The sequence below is a fragment of the Acomys minous genome, assembly GCF_964271855.1.
Source record: "Acomys minous genome assembly, chromosome: 15".
In the NCBI taxonomy this organism is placed as follows: domain Eukaryota; kingdom Metazoa; phylum Chordata; class Mammalia; order Rodentia; family Muridae; genus Acomys; species Acomys minous.
The window spans coordinates 51,276,931-51,298,637 of record NC_140497.1 but is presented as its reverse complement, the minus strand read 5'-3'; the positions used below and the strand labels follow the sequence as shown (position 1 = coordinate 51,298,637).

The 21,707-nt window shown below is 39.8% G+C and overlaps 1 protein-coding gene across 6 annotated transcripts in view; it reads right to left on the bottom strand.

Annotated features, from left to right (window-relative positions):
• Nucleotides 1-377: 377 nt before the first annotated feature.
• Nucleotides 378-21,707, bottom strand: part of LOC311583980 (uncharacterized protein) — a 67,196-nt gene continuing 45,866 nt past the window's right edge. For 5 of the 6 annotated variants that reach the window (XM_084757971.1, XM_084757969.1, XM_084757970.1 and 2 more), the window contains 8 exons: nucleotides 19,887-19,939; nucleotides 17,436-17,478; nucleotides 15,499-15,560; nucleotides 13,380-13,410; nucleotides 8,671-8,743; nucleotides 7,250-7,372; nucleotides 1,138-2,260; nucleotides 378-553 (listed from right to left, as the gene is read on the bottom strand). In XM_084757971.1, coding sequence (XP_084614097.1) covers nucleotides 531-553; nucleotides 1,138-2,260; nucleotides 7,250-7,372; nucleotides 8,671-8,743; nucleotides 13,380-13,410; nucleotides 15,499-15,560; nucleotides 17,436-17,478; nucleotides 19,887-19,939 — 1,531 coding nt within the window. In that variant the 3' untranslated portion in view covers nucleotides 378-530. The remainder of the gene's footprint in view (nucleotides 554-1,137; nucleotides 2,261-7,249; nucleotides 7,373-8,670; nucleotides 8,744-13,379; nucleotides 13,411-15,498; nucleotides 15,561-17,435; nucleotides 17,479-19,886; nucleotides 19,940-21,707) is intronic. The other variant, XM_084757967.1, reaches the window with a different exon arrangement.

Below are 21,707 nucleotides of genomic sequence, written 5' to 3'. Positions count from 1 at the left end.
GTCTTCTCATCCCTTCAAATTCTTTCTTGCTCATACCTTTTCTCACACATCTACTCCTCTTTATAAACATATCTCTTCGTCTTTGTCTCTATCAATAAGTCTCCCTCTGCTTTTTCTGCTCCTTTCCCCCTTCTCTCTGTATCCACCTCTGTCACTGCCTCTCTCTGAACTCTTTCTGCTTGTATTGTGGCCACATCCAGCCTGCTGGTTATGTCCAGCCAACTTCTCACTCTGCTCTGCTCTGGACACAGCAGATGCCTCTGTTTGTTCTTACTCTATAATCAAATCTTTACCCTTAACCCTACCTCTGACCAGTAATGTCATAAGTTTATGTAATTCTAAGAAGAAGCTTATAATTGTTTTATAATGAACTTTAATGGAAAATATTACAAAGTTAGGTACATAATTTACTATATAATGTCCTCATTCAGAGAAATATATAACTTTGAAATTTCTATATTTATATAATTCTTCATGACAGTTTACGTGCTCACTTGATGGTATGACATGATCCAGTCGGCTTCAAGGGATTAGTGAGCAGGTGCTGGAGCCACTAGAAAGAAAAGCAAGAAGTATCAGTAGTGTTACCCAGAGCATCATTGGTGGCATTGTCAGCATCATCAGTGTCATTATCAGTGCATCTTAGGAGTATCATCAGTATTCTTGTAATGAGAAAGAGTGAGAAGGTGGAGCCTTATTTTATTGCTTTGATTCTCAGAAGCTGCTTCTTTTGGAGTGTTTGTTACCAAGGTGATCCTATCCTCAGAAGTCTCAGTTCATGGAGACAGAAAAATAGACATTAACATTTAACAGTATTATCTCTCTGCTTAGCCATTTAGAAAACACAAGTTTCTCACTGGGATTAAAAATAATTACCTTATTCAAGAATAGGATAAAATTAAGAACCAGCCAGCATTTCTTGGTCAGTTTTGCTGGTCTAAACTGATTTTGTTATTTATGCCAAGTATTTCCAATAGAACTGCAAAAAGGAAACAAGAGTTTCTGGTTCTAGATAATGCCTAAGTAGCCTTTCATAAAACATGAAATTTATTAATCATAAGTACTAATACCAAAGAGAATTAAATTTCTGGTACAAAAATCTTCATCTATTTAACCCACTACTATGGTCTAACTCACCCTGTTCATCCTTTTTGTTACTGGGAGCTCTTTGGTAATTTTCTCCATTTTGCACTTGTCCAATTCGGTTTATCATCCGTGCCACTAAGAATAGGAATGTTAAAAGCCATAACAACAGCACTACCAGGAATAGTTGCATCTGTGGTTCCAGAAAGGGAACGGGTTTAATTTTGATGTCTCTGGTAGTGTCAGTGTGGTCGGATGGATGTGCAGCATGCAAAAGAAACTGATCTTCCTGAGCAGGGTCCAGAGATTCTTCTGCATCATGATCAAGAGCTGATCGCTGATAGGTAGTGAATTGATCATGCTTCTCTTCTGCTCTATAAGCTTTAAGAGCCAGGTCTTCATCATCAGTGCATTGACCAGCATCGGGCTGAGAGTCAGCATGTTTAGTGGGAGTTGCATCTTCAGGGCAAGCAGCTGTGGGGAGTGTGACATCCATGTTGGTGTCATGCGTTGCTCCAAAGTCATTTTCCTCATCGATGTCACCTGTGTCACCAGCACAAGCAGAAGGAATTGGCCAAAATTGAGTAGTTGGCCACCGCACAAGATTACTACGTGCATAGGGTACATGTGGTGCACCTATTGCATCCTCATTACAAGCGGCTGTGGGGGGTGAGTCATGCGTTGCTCCAAAGCCATTTTCCTCATCGATGTCACCTGTGTCACCAGCACACGCAGCAGGATTTGGCCAAATTTGAGTAGTTGGCCACTGCACAAGATTACTATGTGCACAGGGCACATGTGGTGCGCCTATCGCATCCTCATTACGAGCAGCTGTGGGGGGTGTGACATCCATGTTGGTATCATGCATTGCTCCAAAGTCATTTTCCTCGTCGATGTCACCTGTGTCACCAGCACACGCAGAAGGAATTGGCCAAATTTGAGTAGTTGGCAACCGCACAAGATTACTATGTGCACAGGGCACATGTGGTGCACCTATCGCATCCTCATTACAAGCAGCTGTGGGGAAAGTGACATCCATGTTGGTGTCATGAGTTGCTACAAAGTCATTTTCCTCATCGATGTCACCTGTGTCACCAGCACATGCAGAAGGAGTTGGCACAGTGTCACTCTGTGCAGAAAGTGCATATGGAAACTTCACTTTCTTCTTTTTATCAGCCTTTAAGGAAATTTTGAGATGTTAGTTTTCATTAAAAGTGCCACTGATTTTATTTGTTTTATCACCTATCTTATAACGTCAGAATCTTGATTTACAGTCCCCAAATGTTTGTGTGCTCAGTCTAATTTTGTCACTAGTCACTGATATTGAGAAACCTCTTCTTCCGTTCTGCTTGAGTAGAAGGCCAAGAGTTTCTAAAAACCTTAGACAGGAACATGGCCACAGTTATATCTTTCTTTCTCCTGCTTTTTTGCTACCTGACATCATCATTCTCTGTAAAATAGGAAGATATAAAAAGAAGCAGACATAATGTATCCTCTCCTGTCCTTACGACCTGAAGTTTACAATGCAGCCAGAATAAGAGAAAGCGCCAATGTGGGGCTTCAGGAACAAAAAGAACCTCTTTCTTCTGCGCTACATTAATCCTTTCCCCATGGCCTTTCACAAGTCCCATTAGGTTCTTGGGATAGCAGAATGGTGAGGATCATTTTGAAATGTCTGAGCCAAGTCTGCTACTACCCACAGCAGAGGGGACCTGCTGAGTGGCAAGTATGGATTCAGGAGCTGCCTTCCCAGTCTCACTCCTCAGCTATGATTGTTGATACATCATACTGTACATGTACCTGCTGGCCTGCTGCAGCACCCCTGTGCAGCTTGCATGAGGACAGTTTCAAAGGCTCATATATTTGAAATCTTTGTGTCCAGATGGTGGAATTATTTGGGGAATGAGTAGTAGGTGTGGCCTTTTTAAAGGAGATGTGTCACTGGGGTAGGCTTTAAGGTCCCAGAAGACTGATGCCATTTCCAGTGAGATCTCGGTTTCCTGTGAGTGTCAAGATGTGATCTCTCTGCTGCTGCTCCATGTTAATCTGCATGAACTATGATGACAATGGAACTGCATATATGCAATTGGAACCTTAAACTCCACTTCAAATAAACCCTTCCTTCTAGATGTTGCCTTTGTTCTGAGGGGGTGTTACACAGTAGGCCATGTCACAAAAAAATAAGAAAATCCCATAATTCTGCATTAGATAGACACCCAGAACACGCATTGATTTACTCAGATAAATTTGGGGAGACAAATATTGTCTCCATGTCTTTGTCATTCATTACACCTCAGTGAAACTCATGACTTAGAAGTCTACTTTTGCCTCTTAGTACCAGGGTTGAGGATGGTGTATGCTAATTAAGTGAGAGACTCGTACATTCCAACCCTTACCCAGCATCATCAAATAACATAACACCAAGATGATTAAGCAAATTAGCTTAAGAAACACTGTTGATCAAAGCAAAAAGTTAAGGAGGTATCTATTTTACATGTGTGTTCAAACTGTTCATATGGATCATGTCAGAATTTAAAATTCATAGATTTTATTGGGAAAGATGAACTTGAGCACAATATGTGATATTTGCCAGACATAGACATGTTTTCATATGGCACATGATTTTCCATTGACTGATTCCTACTCATTAACTAATTATGCTTCATCCAGTTAGCAAAAAGGAATGGAAAGGCCACATGTAAACAGAAACACTAAAGACAAATGAAAAGGTCCTAAAGATAGGTTTCTGAATTGTTATGTACACAACAGGACTAGTAATGACTATATGGACACCACTTATTTATCAGAATACACAATTTCATAGGATTCAAAAAGTATTATTGGGGTGTGTGTACATGTGTGTGCACATTTCTATACTTGTTTGTGCTGTTCTGGCATGTGTATGTGTGTGTTTGTGTGTGTGTGTGTGTGTGTGTGTGTGTGTGTGTGTGTGTGTGTGCCAGAGGACAACTTTCAGGAGCTGGCTTTCTCCTTCCACTGGGTTAGACAGGGTCTCTCATTGTTGCTCTGTGTGTCCCAGGATGGATGGCTTGCGAGTTATAGGACTGTTCTACTGTCTCAGCCTTTAATCTGGATTTAGGGGTGCTGGGGTTACATATGTGAGAAATTTTATGCTTATTGTGTTTTGTGGGATGGAACTTGGGTCATTAGGCTTGATAGGCAAGTGCTCTGACCCACTGCGCCATCTTGTTGGTATATGTATATATGTATATATATAATGTGCCTGTTTTTGTTTGTTTGTGTATATGTACATGTGCTTTAATTTTTAAATAAAAGATGAAAGAGAAACTGGAGAGAGAGAGAGAGAGAGAGAGAGAGAGAGAGAGAGAGAGACAGAGACAGAGACAGAGACAGAGACACAGAGAGACAGAGAGACAGAAACAGAGACAGAGACAGAGAGAGAAAGAGAGAGGAGAGAGAGAGAGAGAGGTTGGTTGTTAGCAGTTCAGAATGGAAATAATATGGAGACAACTCTGAACTTCTCATTGGAATGCAAGCTTTTTTTCCCCCCAACCCAGGCACAATCCTTATAACATGCCTCTGTCAATGTAAACCTTGTCTCTCGGTATCTTTTCATAAAGATTTCTATGTAGTATTCTGTTAGCATGTGGTGCAAAACTGACATTGTCCAGCTCAGGTCTGTAATTTCACACTCATTACACTGCAATGGCTAGGGAATGGCTTCTGTGAAAATTTTGTGTTAGTTGGGTTTTATGCAAGCTTGATATCAGAACATTGAGGTCTATTTTTATTTAAGTCACATGAGTTCTTTGAAAAATGAAAACCACTATGCTTTTGGGCTCAGGTATTGTTAACATCTCATTGCTATTAGTGGTGTTGTGGTTTGTATTCTAATTATTTGTATATCAAATATGTTGGTTCCTTTCATGCCAACTGTAACTACTCCATGGCCACCATACCCATCACCATTATTTACTTCTTGTGTCATCCTAAAAATTCAATCAGTGTAAAAATTCTTTCATATTTAGTATGTTTACTTATATTCTTAGGAGATGACTGGCAAGTGATTTTCTGTTTATTAAAAGTACTTGACATCTATCTGTTTGTTTTGTACTTGCTTGACTAATACTCAATGATCACATATAGTATTTAATATTAATTTGGAAACCAAATTGAATTAGACTTAAAAGAAAGAACATTTGAGTTTGGTTTCCGGCAATAGTAATGTTACAGTTACTAGAGGTTTCCTTAGGTGTAAGAAGCAGGTCTAATCTGCTCATTTTGCTCCTAATGATGAAGTTAGATGCTTCAATGTGTTTAGTAAGTCATTAACAGTCTGCAGTGGAGATAGCAATTGCTTTAAGTAAGATCTGCAAACAGACTCTTGTGTTCACTTTGTTCCTTCTGAATGGGGTTTAAAACAGAAAAGAGGGATATTAGTTTTGTAGTTGCTTTTGTAGCTGCCATGACGAAATATCTGACAGAAATTCTTTAATGGAGGAAAGTTCATGGCTGCAGGCCATGGAAAAGGAAAATGTAGTGTGTGTGGGGGAATGGGGTGACTTGGTTTGTGGATTTGGTCTGTTGCTTCTCACATAGCGGGAGACCGGGAAGCAGCTAATACAGAACTGGTACCCAAAGTAGTCACGCCCATCAAGACCCATCCCTGACAACCTTCTGCTTGCTAGGCTGAACCCCAAAAGTTAAACAATCTCCCAAACAGTGACAAAATGTTCAGACACATGATCCCCTTCTCACTCTGTTCCTCCCCCCCCCTCTCTGAGTGTGTGTGTGTGTGCGTGTGTGCATACGAGCATGTGTGTGTGTGTGTGTGTGTGTGTGTGTGTGTGTGTGTAAATTACTAAAATATTTTCAGTCAACTTGTACATCACAGTGCCAGTGAAATGGCTAAGTGCATAAAGGCTCTTGCCAGCATGATTGACAACCTGAATATGATCCCTGAAACTGAAATAGTGGAAGAGAGAACTGACTCCTATAAATTATCCTTTGATCTCCACACTTCTTCTATGGCACACATGTGCCTTGCCTTCTCCCACCCCCTGAAATAATTTGAGAACATTGAGTTCCTGAATTGACAGAGACCAGCCTGCCTCTGCTTCATGAGTGCAGGGATTAAGGGTGTCCACCAACTTTTCCAGCCTCCCATTGTGTGCTTCCTGCCTTTATGTCTCTGGATTTCAATGTGTAAAACTGGCAAGATATTGACACCTGGGGTCTAGGAAGATAGGAAACATCTTGAGCCTGCCTATTAAATCCCACTTATTAAAACTTGGCTTATACTTTAAGTATTTACATTATCAAAATTATTCATTCTGAGGGCTGGAAAAATGGCACAGGAGTTTATAACACTTCTTGCTCTTTCAGTGGACCTGGCTTGGTTCATAGCACCTACCAGTTGGCTGACAACCATCTGGAACACCAATTCCAGGAGATGAAATCCCCTCTTCTGGTGACTGTGGGAAACACACACAGAAACACATATACACACACAGACACACACACACACACACACACACTCTTAAGGTGCACAAAAGAATACATGTGAAACATTCATACACATTAAGTAAATCAATATTTAGCACACAAATATCTTGGTTACTTTCATGTTGGCCAAAACTATCCAGTGGTCTATATTATTTATTTGCTGTAGTTTTATGACTTCTCCTTACTACTATGAAAAACATGCTCACTTTTTGGTTTTTCTTTTGATTCCATAGTCTACTATCACTTAGATTTTAGGGCAGTGCTTCTCAACCTGTTGGTTGTAACCCATTTGGGGTGGTGGTGGTCATAGGACCCTTTAACAAAGATTGTTTAAGACCTTCTGAAAACACAGGTATTGACAATACAATTCATAACATTAGCAAAATTACAGTTATGAAGTAGCCACAAAAACACATTTACAGCTGGGAGTCACCACAACATGAAGAAACTGCATAAGGGTTGTAGCCATTATAGGTTTCACTAGGAAGGTGGAGAACCACTGCCTTATCACGTGACTGGCAAGGGTATTTCCCAGGAGTGTGGTATGAAGGAGGCAAAGAAAACGTTCAAGGCTGGGTTTCTCTTCTCGGACACTGCTGCAATACTGAAGACATACACCAACAGACTCATTCGCTTCACAACAAGCACATATGTTCCTTTTCAAATTAGTGCGAATTACCGTCAGGGGCGTTTCTTCTTCCCATGGATCAGGTATTGGCTCTCCACTAGAATGCGCATTCAGTTGAGACTTTCTAACAACTGCTTGCGCTCTTGCTCTTTCCTTTATTCTGCAGTACAATCCCTGCAATTAAAGGTAGAGGATTAACTTTTTGGGTTTTGTTCTGAAATTAACACTTTTGCTTTTGGACACATACTTTCAAATCTACTTTCTTCCTTACTAGTTACAGGATGTTGACTAGTTGAAAAGAGAAACTATTACTCTAGCCTAGATTAAAAGAAAATCATGAGTGGAGAAACTTGGCTTTGCCTTTTAGTTGAGACTAAACTTAACTATTTTAAAATTTCTAAATCGTGTATAAATGTTTATTAATAGTAATAGGCCTCTTTGAACAGTCTTTCTCTTCCATGGTTAGGAGGCAAAAAGGCCTATTATTTTCCACTTTTGAATAAACACTGATTTAGTTACTAGAGTCATTCATATCAAGTACCTGTGAAACTGCTTTAGAGAAACCCATTTGTCTGTTGAGTCACATCAATATTTATTAAAATTCCAATTATTATTCACACAGGCCCTCACTCCAGGGCTGCAGGTTACACCAACAGGTTTCCTAACCTCCTGCAGCTCATAGAGATGAAGCAGCTTTAGTAGGATTGCATAAGGATCTGATTAAAACCCTCAGGTATCTTAAGTGTTTCAATGTGGCACAAAGGGTGGGAGTATACATTATTTTCACATAAGAAAACCACCAGATTGTAAAGTGTTACTACAAGATATTGCATCCTTGCTTTAGAACTGCTGTCTAGTTGTGGGGAAAGACCCTTACTGTTTAACTAGATGAGGAGTTTTAAACATACTCTTAGTGGAAGCAAACAGAAAACACCGCGTAAAAACTCGACAAGGCAAATTTTGATGAACAGATTGCAAATGGCTTAATTTCCACAGTTTCCTGTTAGTCTAAATACAGAAGCAAAGGCAGAAACAGAGGAGATGCTCTTATATGTGATCCTGAAATAGGAGTGTCCAGGGGAAACCAAAAGCTCCCTGCATTTATCCTGAGGATAAAGGCAGCTGGGAGATTCCTGGATCATAGAAATAACTGGATCAATTAAAATATCTATTATCACAGCCATGTTTTAAAATCACGTTGATGTGTATTCATTTTTGCAAAGAATCTTTTTTCAAACATCAAGCATTTTTACTATGTGAGAACTGCACTCAACCACCCACTCACCATGAGTTTCTTATTGGGCCATGAAGACCTTTCAAAAACTTATGGCTCATTTATAATTGGTAGAAAGTTCTACATCTACAAAATGTTTTCCTCTGACCAACTTTCCATATTAAACTGAGGTAGGTTGACTACTGTTACATTTTAACAAAATTGATAAGAAAATAAATTTCACAAAAGAGACTTTTACCTTGGTAACAGAGATACTGGCATCACCTTGTATTGGACTCCCAGGAATATCAGGGATAGGTTTGTCATCAAGCCTTTAAAATAAAAACATGCCATAATGGGTGGGTTTGGTCATTTGAGCAACACCGTTGAAGATATATATATATATCTTCAGCCAATTCTGCATTCGTGTAATTTGAAGACAAGTGGTGTCCTAAACCTTTTGGTTGTCTTTATGAATGTTAACATCTCAATCTATATTATTGGTGGCTATGGTTAAGGGTGTTGTTTCCTTAATTTCTTTCTCAGCCCATTTATTATTTGTATACAGAAGGGCTACTGACTTTTTGCTGGATTTGGTTGAATTTTTGTGTTCACTTATGTATAGTATCATATCATGTGTGAATAGCAATACTCTGACTTCTTCCTTTCCAGTGTGTACCCCCTTAGTCTCCTTTAGTTATTGCTCTAGTGAGGACTTTAAGTTCTATTTTGAAGAGATACAGAGAGAGGAGGCAACCTTGTCTCTAACCAAGGAAGTGAATGAACAACCTTTATGACAAGAAATTTAAGCCTCTGTAGAAAGAAACTGAATAAGATATCAAAATATGGAAAGATTTCTCATGCTGATACATAGGTAGGATTAACACAGTAAAGAAAGCCATCTTACCAAAAGCAATCTACACAGATTCAAGGCAATCCCCATCAATATCCAACACAATTCCTTACAGACCTTGAAAGAGCAATTCTAAACTTTATATGGAGAAACAAACAAACAAAAAACCAAACCAAACAAACAAACAAAAAAACTGAGAATGGTGAAAATAATCCTACCCTATCAAAGAACTTTTGGAAGTAGCACCCTCCCTGATTTCAAGCTATACCACAGAGCAATAGTAATAAAAACCACATGGGATTGGCATAGAAACAGACTGTTTGATCAATGGAATCAAACTGAAGAGCCAGAAATAAACCCACACACCTATAGACACTTGATTTCTGATACACCCAAAACCATATAATGGAGAAAAAGTAAGCATCTTTAACAAATAGTGCTGGTCTAACTGGATGTCTTCATGTAGATGAATGCAAACAAATCCTATTCATCACCCTACACAAAATCAGGTCCAAGTGGATCAAAGATCTCAACATAAACCAGATACACTAAATCTATTAAAAGAGAAAATGGGGATCAGCCTTCAAGTCATTTGCACAGGAGATAGTTTATTGAACAGAATCTCAACAGCTCAGGCTCTGAGATTAAAAAATTAATAAGTGAGCCCTCATGAACCTGAAGAGCTGTGAGGCAAAGGACTCTGTCAGCAAAACAAAATGGCAGGCCAAAGATTAGGAAATGATCTTCACTAACCCTACATCTGACAAATGGCTAATATTCAAAATATGTAAAGAATTCAAGAATTTTAACAGCAAGAAAGCAAATAATCCAATTAAAAATGGAGTACAGTGCTAAGCTGAGAATTCTCAATAGAAGAATCACTAATAGCCAAGCAGCGCTTAAAGACATACTCAACATCCTTAGTCATCAGGGAAATACAAATCAAAATAACTCTGAGATTCCATCTTACACCCATTAGAAACTTGAGTGACAGCACATGCTGTTCAGGATCTGGAGAAAGTGGAATGCTTGTTGATTGTTGTTGGAGTGCAAACTTGTACAACCACTTGGCCAATCAATCTGACACTTTCTCAGCAAATTGGGAATAATTCCACCACAAGATCCAGCAATTCCACCTCTTGGTATACAATCAAAAGATGCTCCACTGTACCACGAGAACATTTAGTCAGCTATGTTCATAGCAGCTTTATTCCTAAGAGCCAGGAACTGGAAACAACCTAGTTGTCCCTCATCTGAAGAATGGATAAAGAAAATGTGGTACATTTATACAATGGAATAATACTCAGCTATTAAAAACATGGGAAGCATGAAATATGCAGTCAAATGGATGGAACTACAAAATATTATCCTCACTCAGGAAAATGACACTACAACCCACATACACAAGAAAGCTAAGGAACAAAGAGGATCCCAGTGGGGTTCCTTGAATCTCACTCGAAAGGGAAACAGAAGAGACATTGGAGTGAATGAAGAGACAGTGCAGTGTGGGTAGGAGATGATGTGGAAGGGAAATGAGGGTGGGTGGGGATTGGGCATGAGAAGTGAGAGGGCTGGAAGAGAGAAAGGAAACCGAGGGGGGTTTCCTCTGTGACAAGCTTCAGACCTACGACAGCGTAAGCTCCTGGGAAGATATGGGGGTGACTCTAGCTGAGGCTGTTAGCAGTAGGGTACATGGAGACTTACGTGGCCACCTTCTAGTCAGGCAGGACTTCTAGTGGAGGGAGGGGAACACCAACACACACACAACACGGAGCAGAAAATGAGGGAAGATCCAACCAATGATTGGCCTAGCCTGAGACCTACCCCATGGGAGAGAGCCAACCCCTGACACTATCAATGATGCTCTGCTATGCTTGCAGAAGGGAGTCTAGCATAGCTGTCTTCTGAGAGGCTCCACCCAACAGTGGATGGAAACAGATGCTGCTATTCAAAGCCAAAGATTAGGGGGTGCTCAGGGAGCCTAGTGGTAGTGTGGGGAGAAGGATTGAAGAACTCACAGGGGACAAGAATCCCACAAGAACACTTCACAGCCAACTAGCCTAGGCCCATGATGGCATACAGAGACTGAATCACCAACCAAAGAGCATGCATGCACTGTATGTAAACATATGTAACCAATGGGCAGTGTTGTCTTAAATGGATGCCCTAGCCAGCGGATCAGGGGCTGTCCCTGACACACACTCTTGTGGCCTGATTCTTCATCACTTCCCCTTATTGGGGTTGGCTTCCTGGCCTCTTCCTGGAAGAGGATGGGCTCAGTCCTTAAAAGGTGGTTTGATATGGAGATGGGCTTCCTTTTTCTGGGAAGAATGGAAGGGGGAAATGGGGTAGATGTTAGGAGGATGCGAGCCAAAGTAGAGGAGGGTGCAGGCTATGTTAGGGATGTAAAGGGAGTAAATAAATTTATGTAAAAATCCATAAAATAGCTAAATTTCATATTCAAATTAATAGCCTGTAATTTGTGAGATGCTGTAGTAAATAAGTACTTGCTGCCTACACACAACAACCTGAGTTTAAATTCTCAGCATAAAAAAAAAAAAAAACAAAAACCAAAAACCAAAACAAAATACCAAAACAAAAAAAAGCCCAAAACAAAAAAACCCTGGACACGGTCGAATGCATTTCTAAACACAGTCCTGAGGGTGGCAGAGACAGGGCATTATTTGGGCTTCCTGCTAGTGTAGCTCCAGTTTTAGCGAGAGTCTTTATGTATGTATGGTGAGTAACTTAGGGAACCATAGAACAAGACATCAATATCCTCTTCTTGTCTTCATCCCTGCACATAGACATATGCAAAACAGGCAACCTGAGAGAGAGAAAGATAGAGATAGATAGATAGATAGATAGATAGATAGATAGATAGATGGATAGATGGGGGAGGGGTCTTCCACACACCTGATGATTGCAGTCACTAGTAACTGATGGCTTTGTATTTATGTGCTCAATGTACATAATGTTCCTACTTCATTCTTCTTCCCACACGCGTAGGGAACCATGGCTGCTTCTCTGTCTATACAATTATTAGGCATTTCATTGAGTATCATGGTCTCTCCAAAGAAGTTGGTTTGGTAGAGCATGAAATTGACTATCTCTGAGCATCCATTTGCCAATGACCTTAGAAGCCATCACATTTTTGGTGATTTGAAGCTTCTTTTTGATAGTCTATCCACAAATATGTGATGAGACTGACATGACAATTTTTATGCTCACTTCTGTGTAATGCTTAATCTTTATAGTAACTAGAGGGCAAGTAACACTGTGCCCTCAGCTCCACCCTGTTCTCACTACAGCCAACAGCTCCAAATCTCAGGGCTTCTGGTTGGTAAACTTTGGACCAGCCCTTCTGCTTTCCTACTTTCCACAAACCTTGGGTTTCACCGCAGTTTTGGAACTTATTGAAGTTCCTGTTGAATAAAAGCATGTACATAGCCCATTCTGAAGTTGTTTTCAGCAAAACCTGGGGGAAGTCTTTAACTCACACTCTTCTCAGCAGACAACTCATCCCAAACATACTACTGACCTGAATTGTTGACATGAAAACTAATATTTTCAAATATTATATGCATGGCATGTTAAGTGCAGTGTATTTGTATGTGTGTGTGATTTTAGGTACATGCATTCCAGTGTGCAGGTGTGGTGATCCTAGTACAGACGGGGGCATCAAGCATGGCCTCCAACCTTAGTTTTGTGTCTGGGTCCCTTATTCATGAATGCAAGCCTCAGGCTAGCTATCCAGTAAACTCCAGAAGATTCTCTGTCACCACCTCCCATCTCACTACAAGGAGCACATGTGCACAGGAGACCATCAGGCAGCATGTGGATTCTGGGCATCTAAACTCCCATTCTCAAAGATGCTCACCAAGCATTTTATCTACTGAATCATCTCCCTGACCCTGGATTCCTAACAGTATTTCAGGCTGTATCAGAGGTGTAATCAGAAATTGCAACGTTGTGTGCTCCACAAATAATTATTCATCGTGTGATGATGGAATAAATAAAGGAGAAACTGTCTTACCAGAGGAAAACAGAGTGCCAGTTTCTGAACTCTACATTTTCTCCATACTCACTGTATGTTAAAATGCTCACACACTTACCAGAGTGAAGTTCTGTCTGTTTCACCAGCTACTAAAGAGAAAGGCATTGTTATTAAAGAACTGTAGAGAAGATGACGATTACATGGCAAGGCTAATCTTTTGTTACCACATACACTTGACACCAATTATGGATAGCTTTTAGAGTGAATATTGATTTTTAAACAATAACTACATGGCAATCTCTTAATTTGCATTTCTTTGTATGTTTAAAATTCAAAGAGACAAATTTATTAGAAGTTATTACTTATAATTGTTGACAAAGCACGTATGATCCTGAGCAGTATCAGGCAGAGGAAGTGGCATTTTAGCCAGGATTGTTGTCTCTGGACTAATGGTGCTGACAGAATCTAAGTGAGTGTACTCCTGCCATACAGAAGTGGAAAGGGTTTCAGGAAGTATTGAGTTGAACTTGCTCCACTGAGGATGAAAATTCCTGGCACAGGGAAGCTCAGTCTATGGTGACTGTTCTTGCAGCACAGCCAAACACAGGAGACACAAGGAGACCCAGGACTTAAACAGCTCTGTAAAGAATCTCCAGCTGCCAGGATGGCAAATACCCAGAGAGGTCAGTGTGTGTGCTGTTCTTGACCATTTCTGAGGAAGATGCTAAAGGTCCTTCAGTTCTAGCTCTAGTCCCTAGCTCATATGCAGTGCAAAGAAGCCCAGCGTCAGTTTCCATCGCTTTTCACGGTAAGAGCTAAAAAAGACTCCTCATCGTAGCAGTTGTGCACCCTGAACTGCATCTCCAGAGAGAGAAGCATAAAAGAACCTTGGGGATGGAGCAGCAATTCCAAGGAAGTAGTATCTCAAATGAAACTTTTGTTTCCACATATAAACCATTGAATGAATCAAGCTTTCACTGGGCCCTAACAGCCTTCTCTCCACAAAGGAAGAAAAACTAATCACGTTTACTTTACTTACAGTGGGTAAATCTCTAGTATACCTTTCCTGGCATTGCTCATGGGTGGGCCAGAACATTTGTCCCACAACAAATGTACTGGGAATGTGACTTCATGGTAAAGCCTAAGCTCAGCATGTGGGAGGCCTCAGTCAATCCTCATCACCACAAAGAAAAATCTACTGCTGAAATAATGTAAAAGAACGTCCTCCGGGTTGCAATAGTACTATTTCCTCTCACGCTTATGTGAAGAGGGTCATTCATATTTCTCTACATTATCCACTTGCTGGTGCTTTCAAAAGGCAATGTGGGGGTGAGAGATACTGTGATGACATTTGCTGAAAGCACAAACTGTAGTGTTGTCTCACTGTTACAATCTTATGCAGACCCAGTGGACCATCAGTGTTGTGTACTACAGAATGATGTGGCATTTTTCCCTGGAAATGATGTCTTGTATACTATATCTTATGCTAATTAGTAAAACTAAAGGAAAAGGGTGCTGGCAGATTATCCAACAGGGAGACCACTTGCTTAGAACACTTAGAATGGCGGTTTTCAGTCCCCAACACTGTCTACAAAACTCAAACTCCATTCACTTTTCAGAAAGTTGTTGAATTTGCCATTTATTATGCCAAGAAGTATTCACTTAAATGGCAGATAATCAAAAATAACAATAAAACAATATATGAATTACTTTATATATCTAAAGTAAGAAATTACAAAAAGGAAAAACCCAGATAACCCTAATCACATTTAGTCCTCAAAAACTTATTGAAATAATGAATATCGCATTTTCACTTTTTTTACATGATCACATTTATTGACACCGACATATATAATAAAATGTAGGAAAAACACAATGTGTTCATTGTAAAAACTGAAGTAAAAATTCATTTTATAACAAACCCAAATTGCTGTTATGTGCTTATAGAGGACACATAATGTGGACTAGGTTAAAAATACTTTTACTTATAAAAAGATACTACATGCACCAGTAGTGCTTGTTAAATAAACACGTCCCAGATGATATAATTTGAGATTTAAAAAATTTCAGAAACAAATTCTTAAATAATTCTGAATTCCCTAATATTTGGGAAGCTAACTAATAAAGAATAAACTACATTCATATTTTACTTTAGTTCTTTTTGTTTGTTTTTTGCAGAAACAAAACTTTTTTTGTAATTAGGGTAGACCCAGTAGAGTATTCACAGTCAGTCTTACCTGTACTGATCTGGGATGATATTTTCAGTATGGATTTTAGCGGTCTTGTTGGTCCCATTCCTCTGTGGCACATTTTAAAAAGTGATATTTTAACATTCATACGAAAACATTTACCAAATGCTTTGAATTCTTGTTGTTTTATTTGCTAACATACATTACATTAGAAGTTTACTATCAATTTTTACTTTGTTCTTAAACCAGCTGCTTATATTTGGTGATACTTTCCTTATATTTTTTTCTCATGTAGAAAAAAGGGAGGAATTTAGCCCACAAAATTAGCTCAACAATCAGCACACACAGACACAGACATGTATGTATGCGTGTGTGCACATGTACACACACACACACACACACACGTATGAAAAAAACACTAGCTTCTCACCACTCTTTGTTTTGATGGCTGTAGTAACTGATGGTTTTATATTCCTTTGCTCAATGTAACTAAGGACCCTGATTCTATTTCTCATGTCACTCTGGACCCCTAGAGCAGACAGCACCTTCTAGTTCACTGACTGTGGTATTACCTCCCAAGAGCTTGGTTTGTTGACCTTGAAATAGATTCCTGCGGCCAGGCATGGAAGATCAAACATGTCATCCCAGCACTCAAGGAGGGAGAGGCAGGGAGAGCTCTTTGAGCCCAAGGTCTGCCTAGTACAAAGAGAGTCTAACATAGCCAAGGCTATAAAAAGAAACCCTGTCTTGGAAAAAAAAATCGATTTCTATGTCTGCTAGCACTCTTACAGCCCACTGCATCTTTGGTTAGGTTCAGTCTATTCCTTGGGCCCATTCATGAGTGAATCCTAAAACCACTATCTGCTTGTTTGTATGGCAAACTAGCATTTCCATAGACTTAACAGGATAATATATAAGCAAATAATCATAAAAATTACTGGATAATTTTAGGTTTCTTTCTTTTCTTTTCTTTTTTTTTTAATTGTGAAACTGGTTAGAATTCCAAGTAGAACTTAAGATGTGTTTTTTGTATTGTATGTCTTAAACAGTTGTAGCTACTGGAAATTATAAACCTTAATTTTGGCCATCAGCTGTGATGACTTTTTTATATCTTTCAACTTGGAGTAACTAATCTATTTAATAATGTGTAACAAATATTTCATTGGTACATAGCTCCACCCATTGAAAATAAAACATAATTGTTCTCTATAATGGAAGTAACCAGTCACAGCGAACACAGAACTGTCTTGAAATAGAACTTTTCACTTTCTGCCAAAACAATGTCTGAGCTAAGCAATGGGCTTTCAGCCTCATGTTCACGCCTAACTGATATGGAAGATAAGGTGCTTTTTACACAGAGATGAATACTAGTTATGTTGTAGTTTGGCTCTCTATGTTCAGATAATCTGTTAGGAGTCAGAGAATTCATTACTGTGGAAAACAGGTCATGTGAATGGACAATTGATGGATGGAGCACTCGGATAGAAGGAAGACATGGAGGTCTCCCACCATCTAGGATAGAGTGCCACACCTCACAAAATGGGCCTTGGCATGGTAAGCTGGTGTAAACAGAGGAAAGAAATCTGCTGTCTTCTTGTAGTATGGTCTGCCAACCCAGAATGACTCCAAAGTATGTAAGCTCTCAGGAAAGACAAATGCCTGAAAGGATAACTAGACATGTGGGTCTGGTTTCATAAGATGATTTCAGAAAGATTTTGAAAAGGCCAGGAGTGTTAGTTGGACATCAGTGTTCATGGGTAACACCAAGAGGCTCATTTTCCAAAACAGAGAGTATAATCCTCATGTGCATATGAACAACACTGAGCAACATTTCAAGCTAAACATATATACATAATGCAGTGGGGACTGTGAGGCACAGGAAAAATTATGTATATAAAACAGTAAATGTTTCAGAGTACACCCAACAAGAATTAGCTTCTTATCTATGAATTTCCTTAGTATTAATGTATATTCTTAATCCTTACCTGCCGGAAGGTCTTTCTTCTGTACAATAATATATTTCTACAACTTAAAACAAAATATGTTTTATTACAAATCTAGAAAATGGAAGTTCTGAAATGACTAGACTCCTTGTTATTATCAGTGTCTTTGAGACTGATCTGGATACCATTCTAGAGTAAATGTTCATTTGTAGGAAACTACTCCATGTGGTACTCTTCCATTTTCTGTCTATTTCCAATAAAAAAGACAGTAATTTATCAAACAGTACTAGCTAAAAGTAAACACCCATAAGCAATTGTGGTGATCCTGAATGAACTGTTTCAGATTGCTAGAGAGTAGAATCCTTACAAGTATAAGTATATCAACTGACTGTGTCACAAAATAACTCTGGGCTAATGATAGTAGAAAAAAAATGTGTAGAACGTGAATCTCAGTACTCGGGAGGCAAAGCCAGGTAGATCTTGTGATTTTTAGTACAGACAGCTACATAATAGTGAGACTATGTCTCAACCACCAGCCCCCCAAAAAACCAGATTTGGAAAAGAAGTGGGAGTATATGCATATGTTTCCATCATGACAACAAAAGACCTCACCCAGTATTTAGTTGAAATTGTTCAGTTTATGATGAAAGTTTCTAACACAGGGACTACATGTATAGCTACTGTCGTTTGTACCAACAACCAAACACAGCAGAAAGAAACAGACCAAGAACAAAGACCATCACAATACAGCTCAAGGGTGGACAGCATGCTTCCTCTCCTTTTCCCTTTTGTGAGAAGAAGCTCTTTACTTCCAGCAGTGTTCCCAACGTTAGGATCAGCTTAATGGATGCTCATGAAAGCACCGTGATCTCTCGTGAAAAGAATTATTGTTAAGACCCATTCCTTGGTAGCAGTGCACCCTGAGCTTTACCTCACAGTGAGAGAGCAGCAGAGAAACAGCTATGGCCTGGACCAGGAAATTCCATGGGTCACCTTCAGACACAGAATCATTTTTGCATGTTTACACGCATAAACTATGAAACTATGAACTCACTCAGGCTCCTACTGTGCACCAGCAGTAGGCTTTCAGAGAAAATAAAAAAAATTTCATTTTCATCTTGTTTAAAGTAAGAGAATCTCAATGTCCTCCTCAGCATTCTTCATGAATGAAGAAGGGCACATGTCCTACCAACGAATGGGCTAGGACTGGGGCTCAGGAGTAAAGCAATGCTTACCTCATGGGAGCACTCAGTCATCCTCACCTCCAGGAATGCCAAGGACAACAAAATTCAGAGTAAAGTGACATAAAAAGTTACCTATATTACAATACTCTCTTCATCTTACCTTTTGAGGAAAGGTCATCTGAATTCAATACCTAGTGTGATTTCGCTATAAAAGACACTGTGAAGGCAGTTGCTGAAAGTACACATTCTGCAGAGTGTCCCACTGTCACAGAATCTCAATCGGGAAACAGTTAACACTTTGAAATACAGAATGACGTCATTTTCTCAATTCTCTTCTTGTCCATTTTCCCCTGCAAATAGTGCTTCACCTCACCCTGTTCTACTTAGCAAAACTAAAGGGAAGAGTTGAGAGTTCAAGGGCAAGCACCAGAGATGCCACCACAGCCTTGCCAGGCCACAGAGGAAGAGGACGCAAACAGTCCACATGAGACTTGATGTGCTGACGTCAGATGTTAGTGGAGGAGGAGGGCTCCCTTTCTGAGGACCAGGGAATGGGAGCATGGGACCTGGGGAGATGAAGGAGGGGTCTACAATCATGATGTAAATTGAACAGATTAAAAAGTGTGTGTGTGTGTGAGAGAGAGGGGGGTGGGAGGGAGGGAGGGAGGAAGGAAGGAAGGAAGAAAGAAAGGTGACAGGAAGGAAATGCAAACATGTAAGCATGGTAAGTGTGTCTAAAGTCTATTACACTCACTATGGCAGAACATTGCCAGCCCTAAATGGGAGGCGACTACAGAGAACAGTTGTAGAGTATGTGAAAACTGTCTAAATGAGAAATTGCAAACACATGTAAAAGCCAGGTGCTTTTAGTTACATCATTTGGTAAGAAGGAAATTAAAGTGATTATTCAAGTTATGTTTGTGGTGCATACCTTGTAATAATATGCCATACAAAGTACAAGGCACTTGTGATAAAATTCAAGGAAAAATCAGTATTTCTAACAATCCATTTGGCTATAATATGATTACGGAGGGTGTTGCCAGGTTGTTTTCTTATTTATTCAAAGACAGTACATGTATCAGGAGCAAAATCAAATAAGCAGCACACTGACAACATTTTCATAGTTGAAACTGCTTATCGATAATTTCCTGATTACATTTGATTTTTTGAGTATTAGGGGAAATTGAAAACAATATAACTGCATTTATACTTGATTTCCTTAACTCCTTTTGGGGAGCTAAAATCTCTACTCTTATTTTATTTAGGGTATGTAGAACTAGATTTAAGTAATTCACTATAAAAGTCTTACCTTTACTGAATCTAACGTGCTTCTCTTCTAGGTCTTCAGCTTGTGTTCCTTTACTGTGACATATGATTAAAAGTTATCATTTTACTATTATAAGAGAGCATCTAACAGGTGTTTTAAACACTTTATATTTGAGTGTTTACTATATCTTAGTTTAGATATTTACAACAATTTTTGAAACAGAATCTGTAGATGAATTTTATTTCAGAACATGGCTGCTCTGGCACAAGATCACATCCAAAATCCTTCTAGGACTGTGTGATCCAGCTCTAATACAGGCACATCTTTTATCCCAGGAAACAGAGGCAAGCAGATCTCTGAGTTCAAGGCCACCTGGGTACAGAGCAACTTTCGGGTATAGAAAAGCTTAGGTCCAGGTGTGGTGGTACAGGCTTGTAATCTCATCACTCAGGAGACAGAGACACGCAGATCTCTTTGAATTCTAGTCATTTCTGTTCAGGCAGCGTGGTTCATTCAGGCAGTGCAGTGAGGTTGAGTTTGTGGAAGCTCAGTTAGTGGAACTCAGAGGCATTTTTACTTGGAGAGTTTTACAGAGACAGGTTGAAGAGAGAACTTCAACCAAGTTAGGCACAGGTAAAGGCAGACCAAGGCATTGAATGAGAAGGAGCCAGAAGATTAGAACAGATTGTTAAAGTTAGTGAGGCCCAGCAGAGCAAATTCAGTGACAGACTGAGAGAAGCCATGTTGAATCAGTCAACTTGGAGAGGATTTTGAGCCAGAACAGCTGGGATGAACCAGCCAGCCAGAGTTCAGAAAGAGCTAGAAAGAGTGATCTTATTCAGCAGTAAGTCTCCGAGTCAGAAAACATTCTAGGCCTAGACTAGATTATATGGAGACTAGAAGCTTCCAGGACTAGGCCTAGGTTAGCAGACTGAGACAATAAGCCTCCAAGATGACAATTGCTTCAGCCAAATAAATGTTACTTTTACATTAGGTAGCCAAGCTATCCTGAAGCCCACTCCATGGACCATGATGCCCTTGAACTCACAGAGATCTGTGTGACTCAAGAATAATGTTTAGCTCTTTATTAAAACAATAAGACCAACACACATACACACAAGCACACACACACACATGCACATGCACACATACACACACACAATGTGGGCAGTGGTCCTTCTGTAGGTTTTGTTTTATGGCTGCAGTAACTTTGTATTTGTGTTCTCATGGAATTTGTGCTCCTGTTACAATCCTCGGCCTACGTCTCTAGGGTACCACAGCGCTGTCTCTGTTAGGACACTTTGGAGGCATTTCACTGAGGGCAATGCTCTCTACCAAGAAGGGGCTTCTGTAGATAATGAACATTTTTCTTGCTTCTAAGGATCCCTCTGCTTTCATTCTCAGAAGCTGCAGTTTTGATACCTTCCAGCGATTTTAAATAGTTCAAAGCACACCGCTTGAGTGGGCAATGGGAAGTTGTTGCCCATGAGGGGCAAGAGCAGTACAAGTTCTGCCACCACATGAAAAAAGGTGCTACACAGGATAGAAAGCAGTTTCTCAGGAAAATGTGGTGTGAAAGAAAGAAAACAATTCTAGTGTCTTTCCATAGCTTGATCTCATCATTGAGAATGGTGTTAATTCATGTCTATGGCCAGAAAAGACAAGGAAAAGCCTAAAGTTGTTCACTCCCCCTGAAGACCAGGCTCACACGTGCACTCCACAAAAGGTTGTGAATGTGATGATGAGTAGCTGGCTCAGTAGTGATGTCACCTAGCTGCTCATGCAGAAGAGGACCAAAGTTTGGTCCCAAGTTTGGTCGCCCATGCCAGATAGGTCATTAACATCCCTAACTCCAACTGCCCA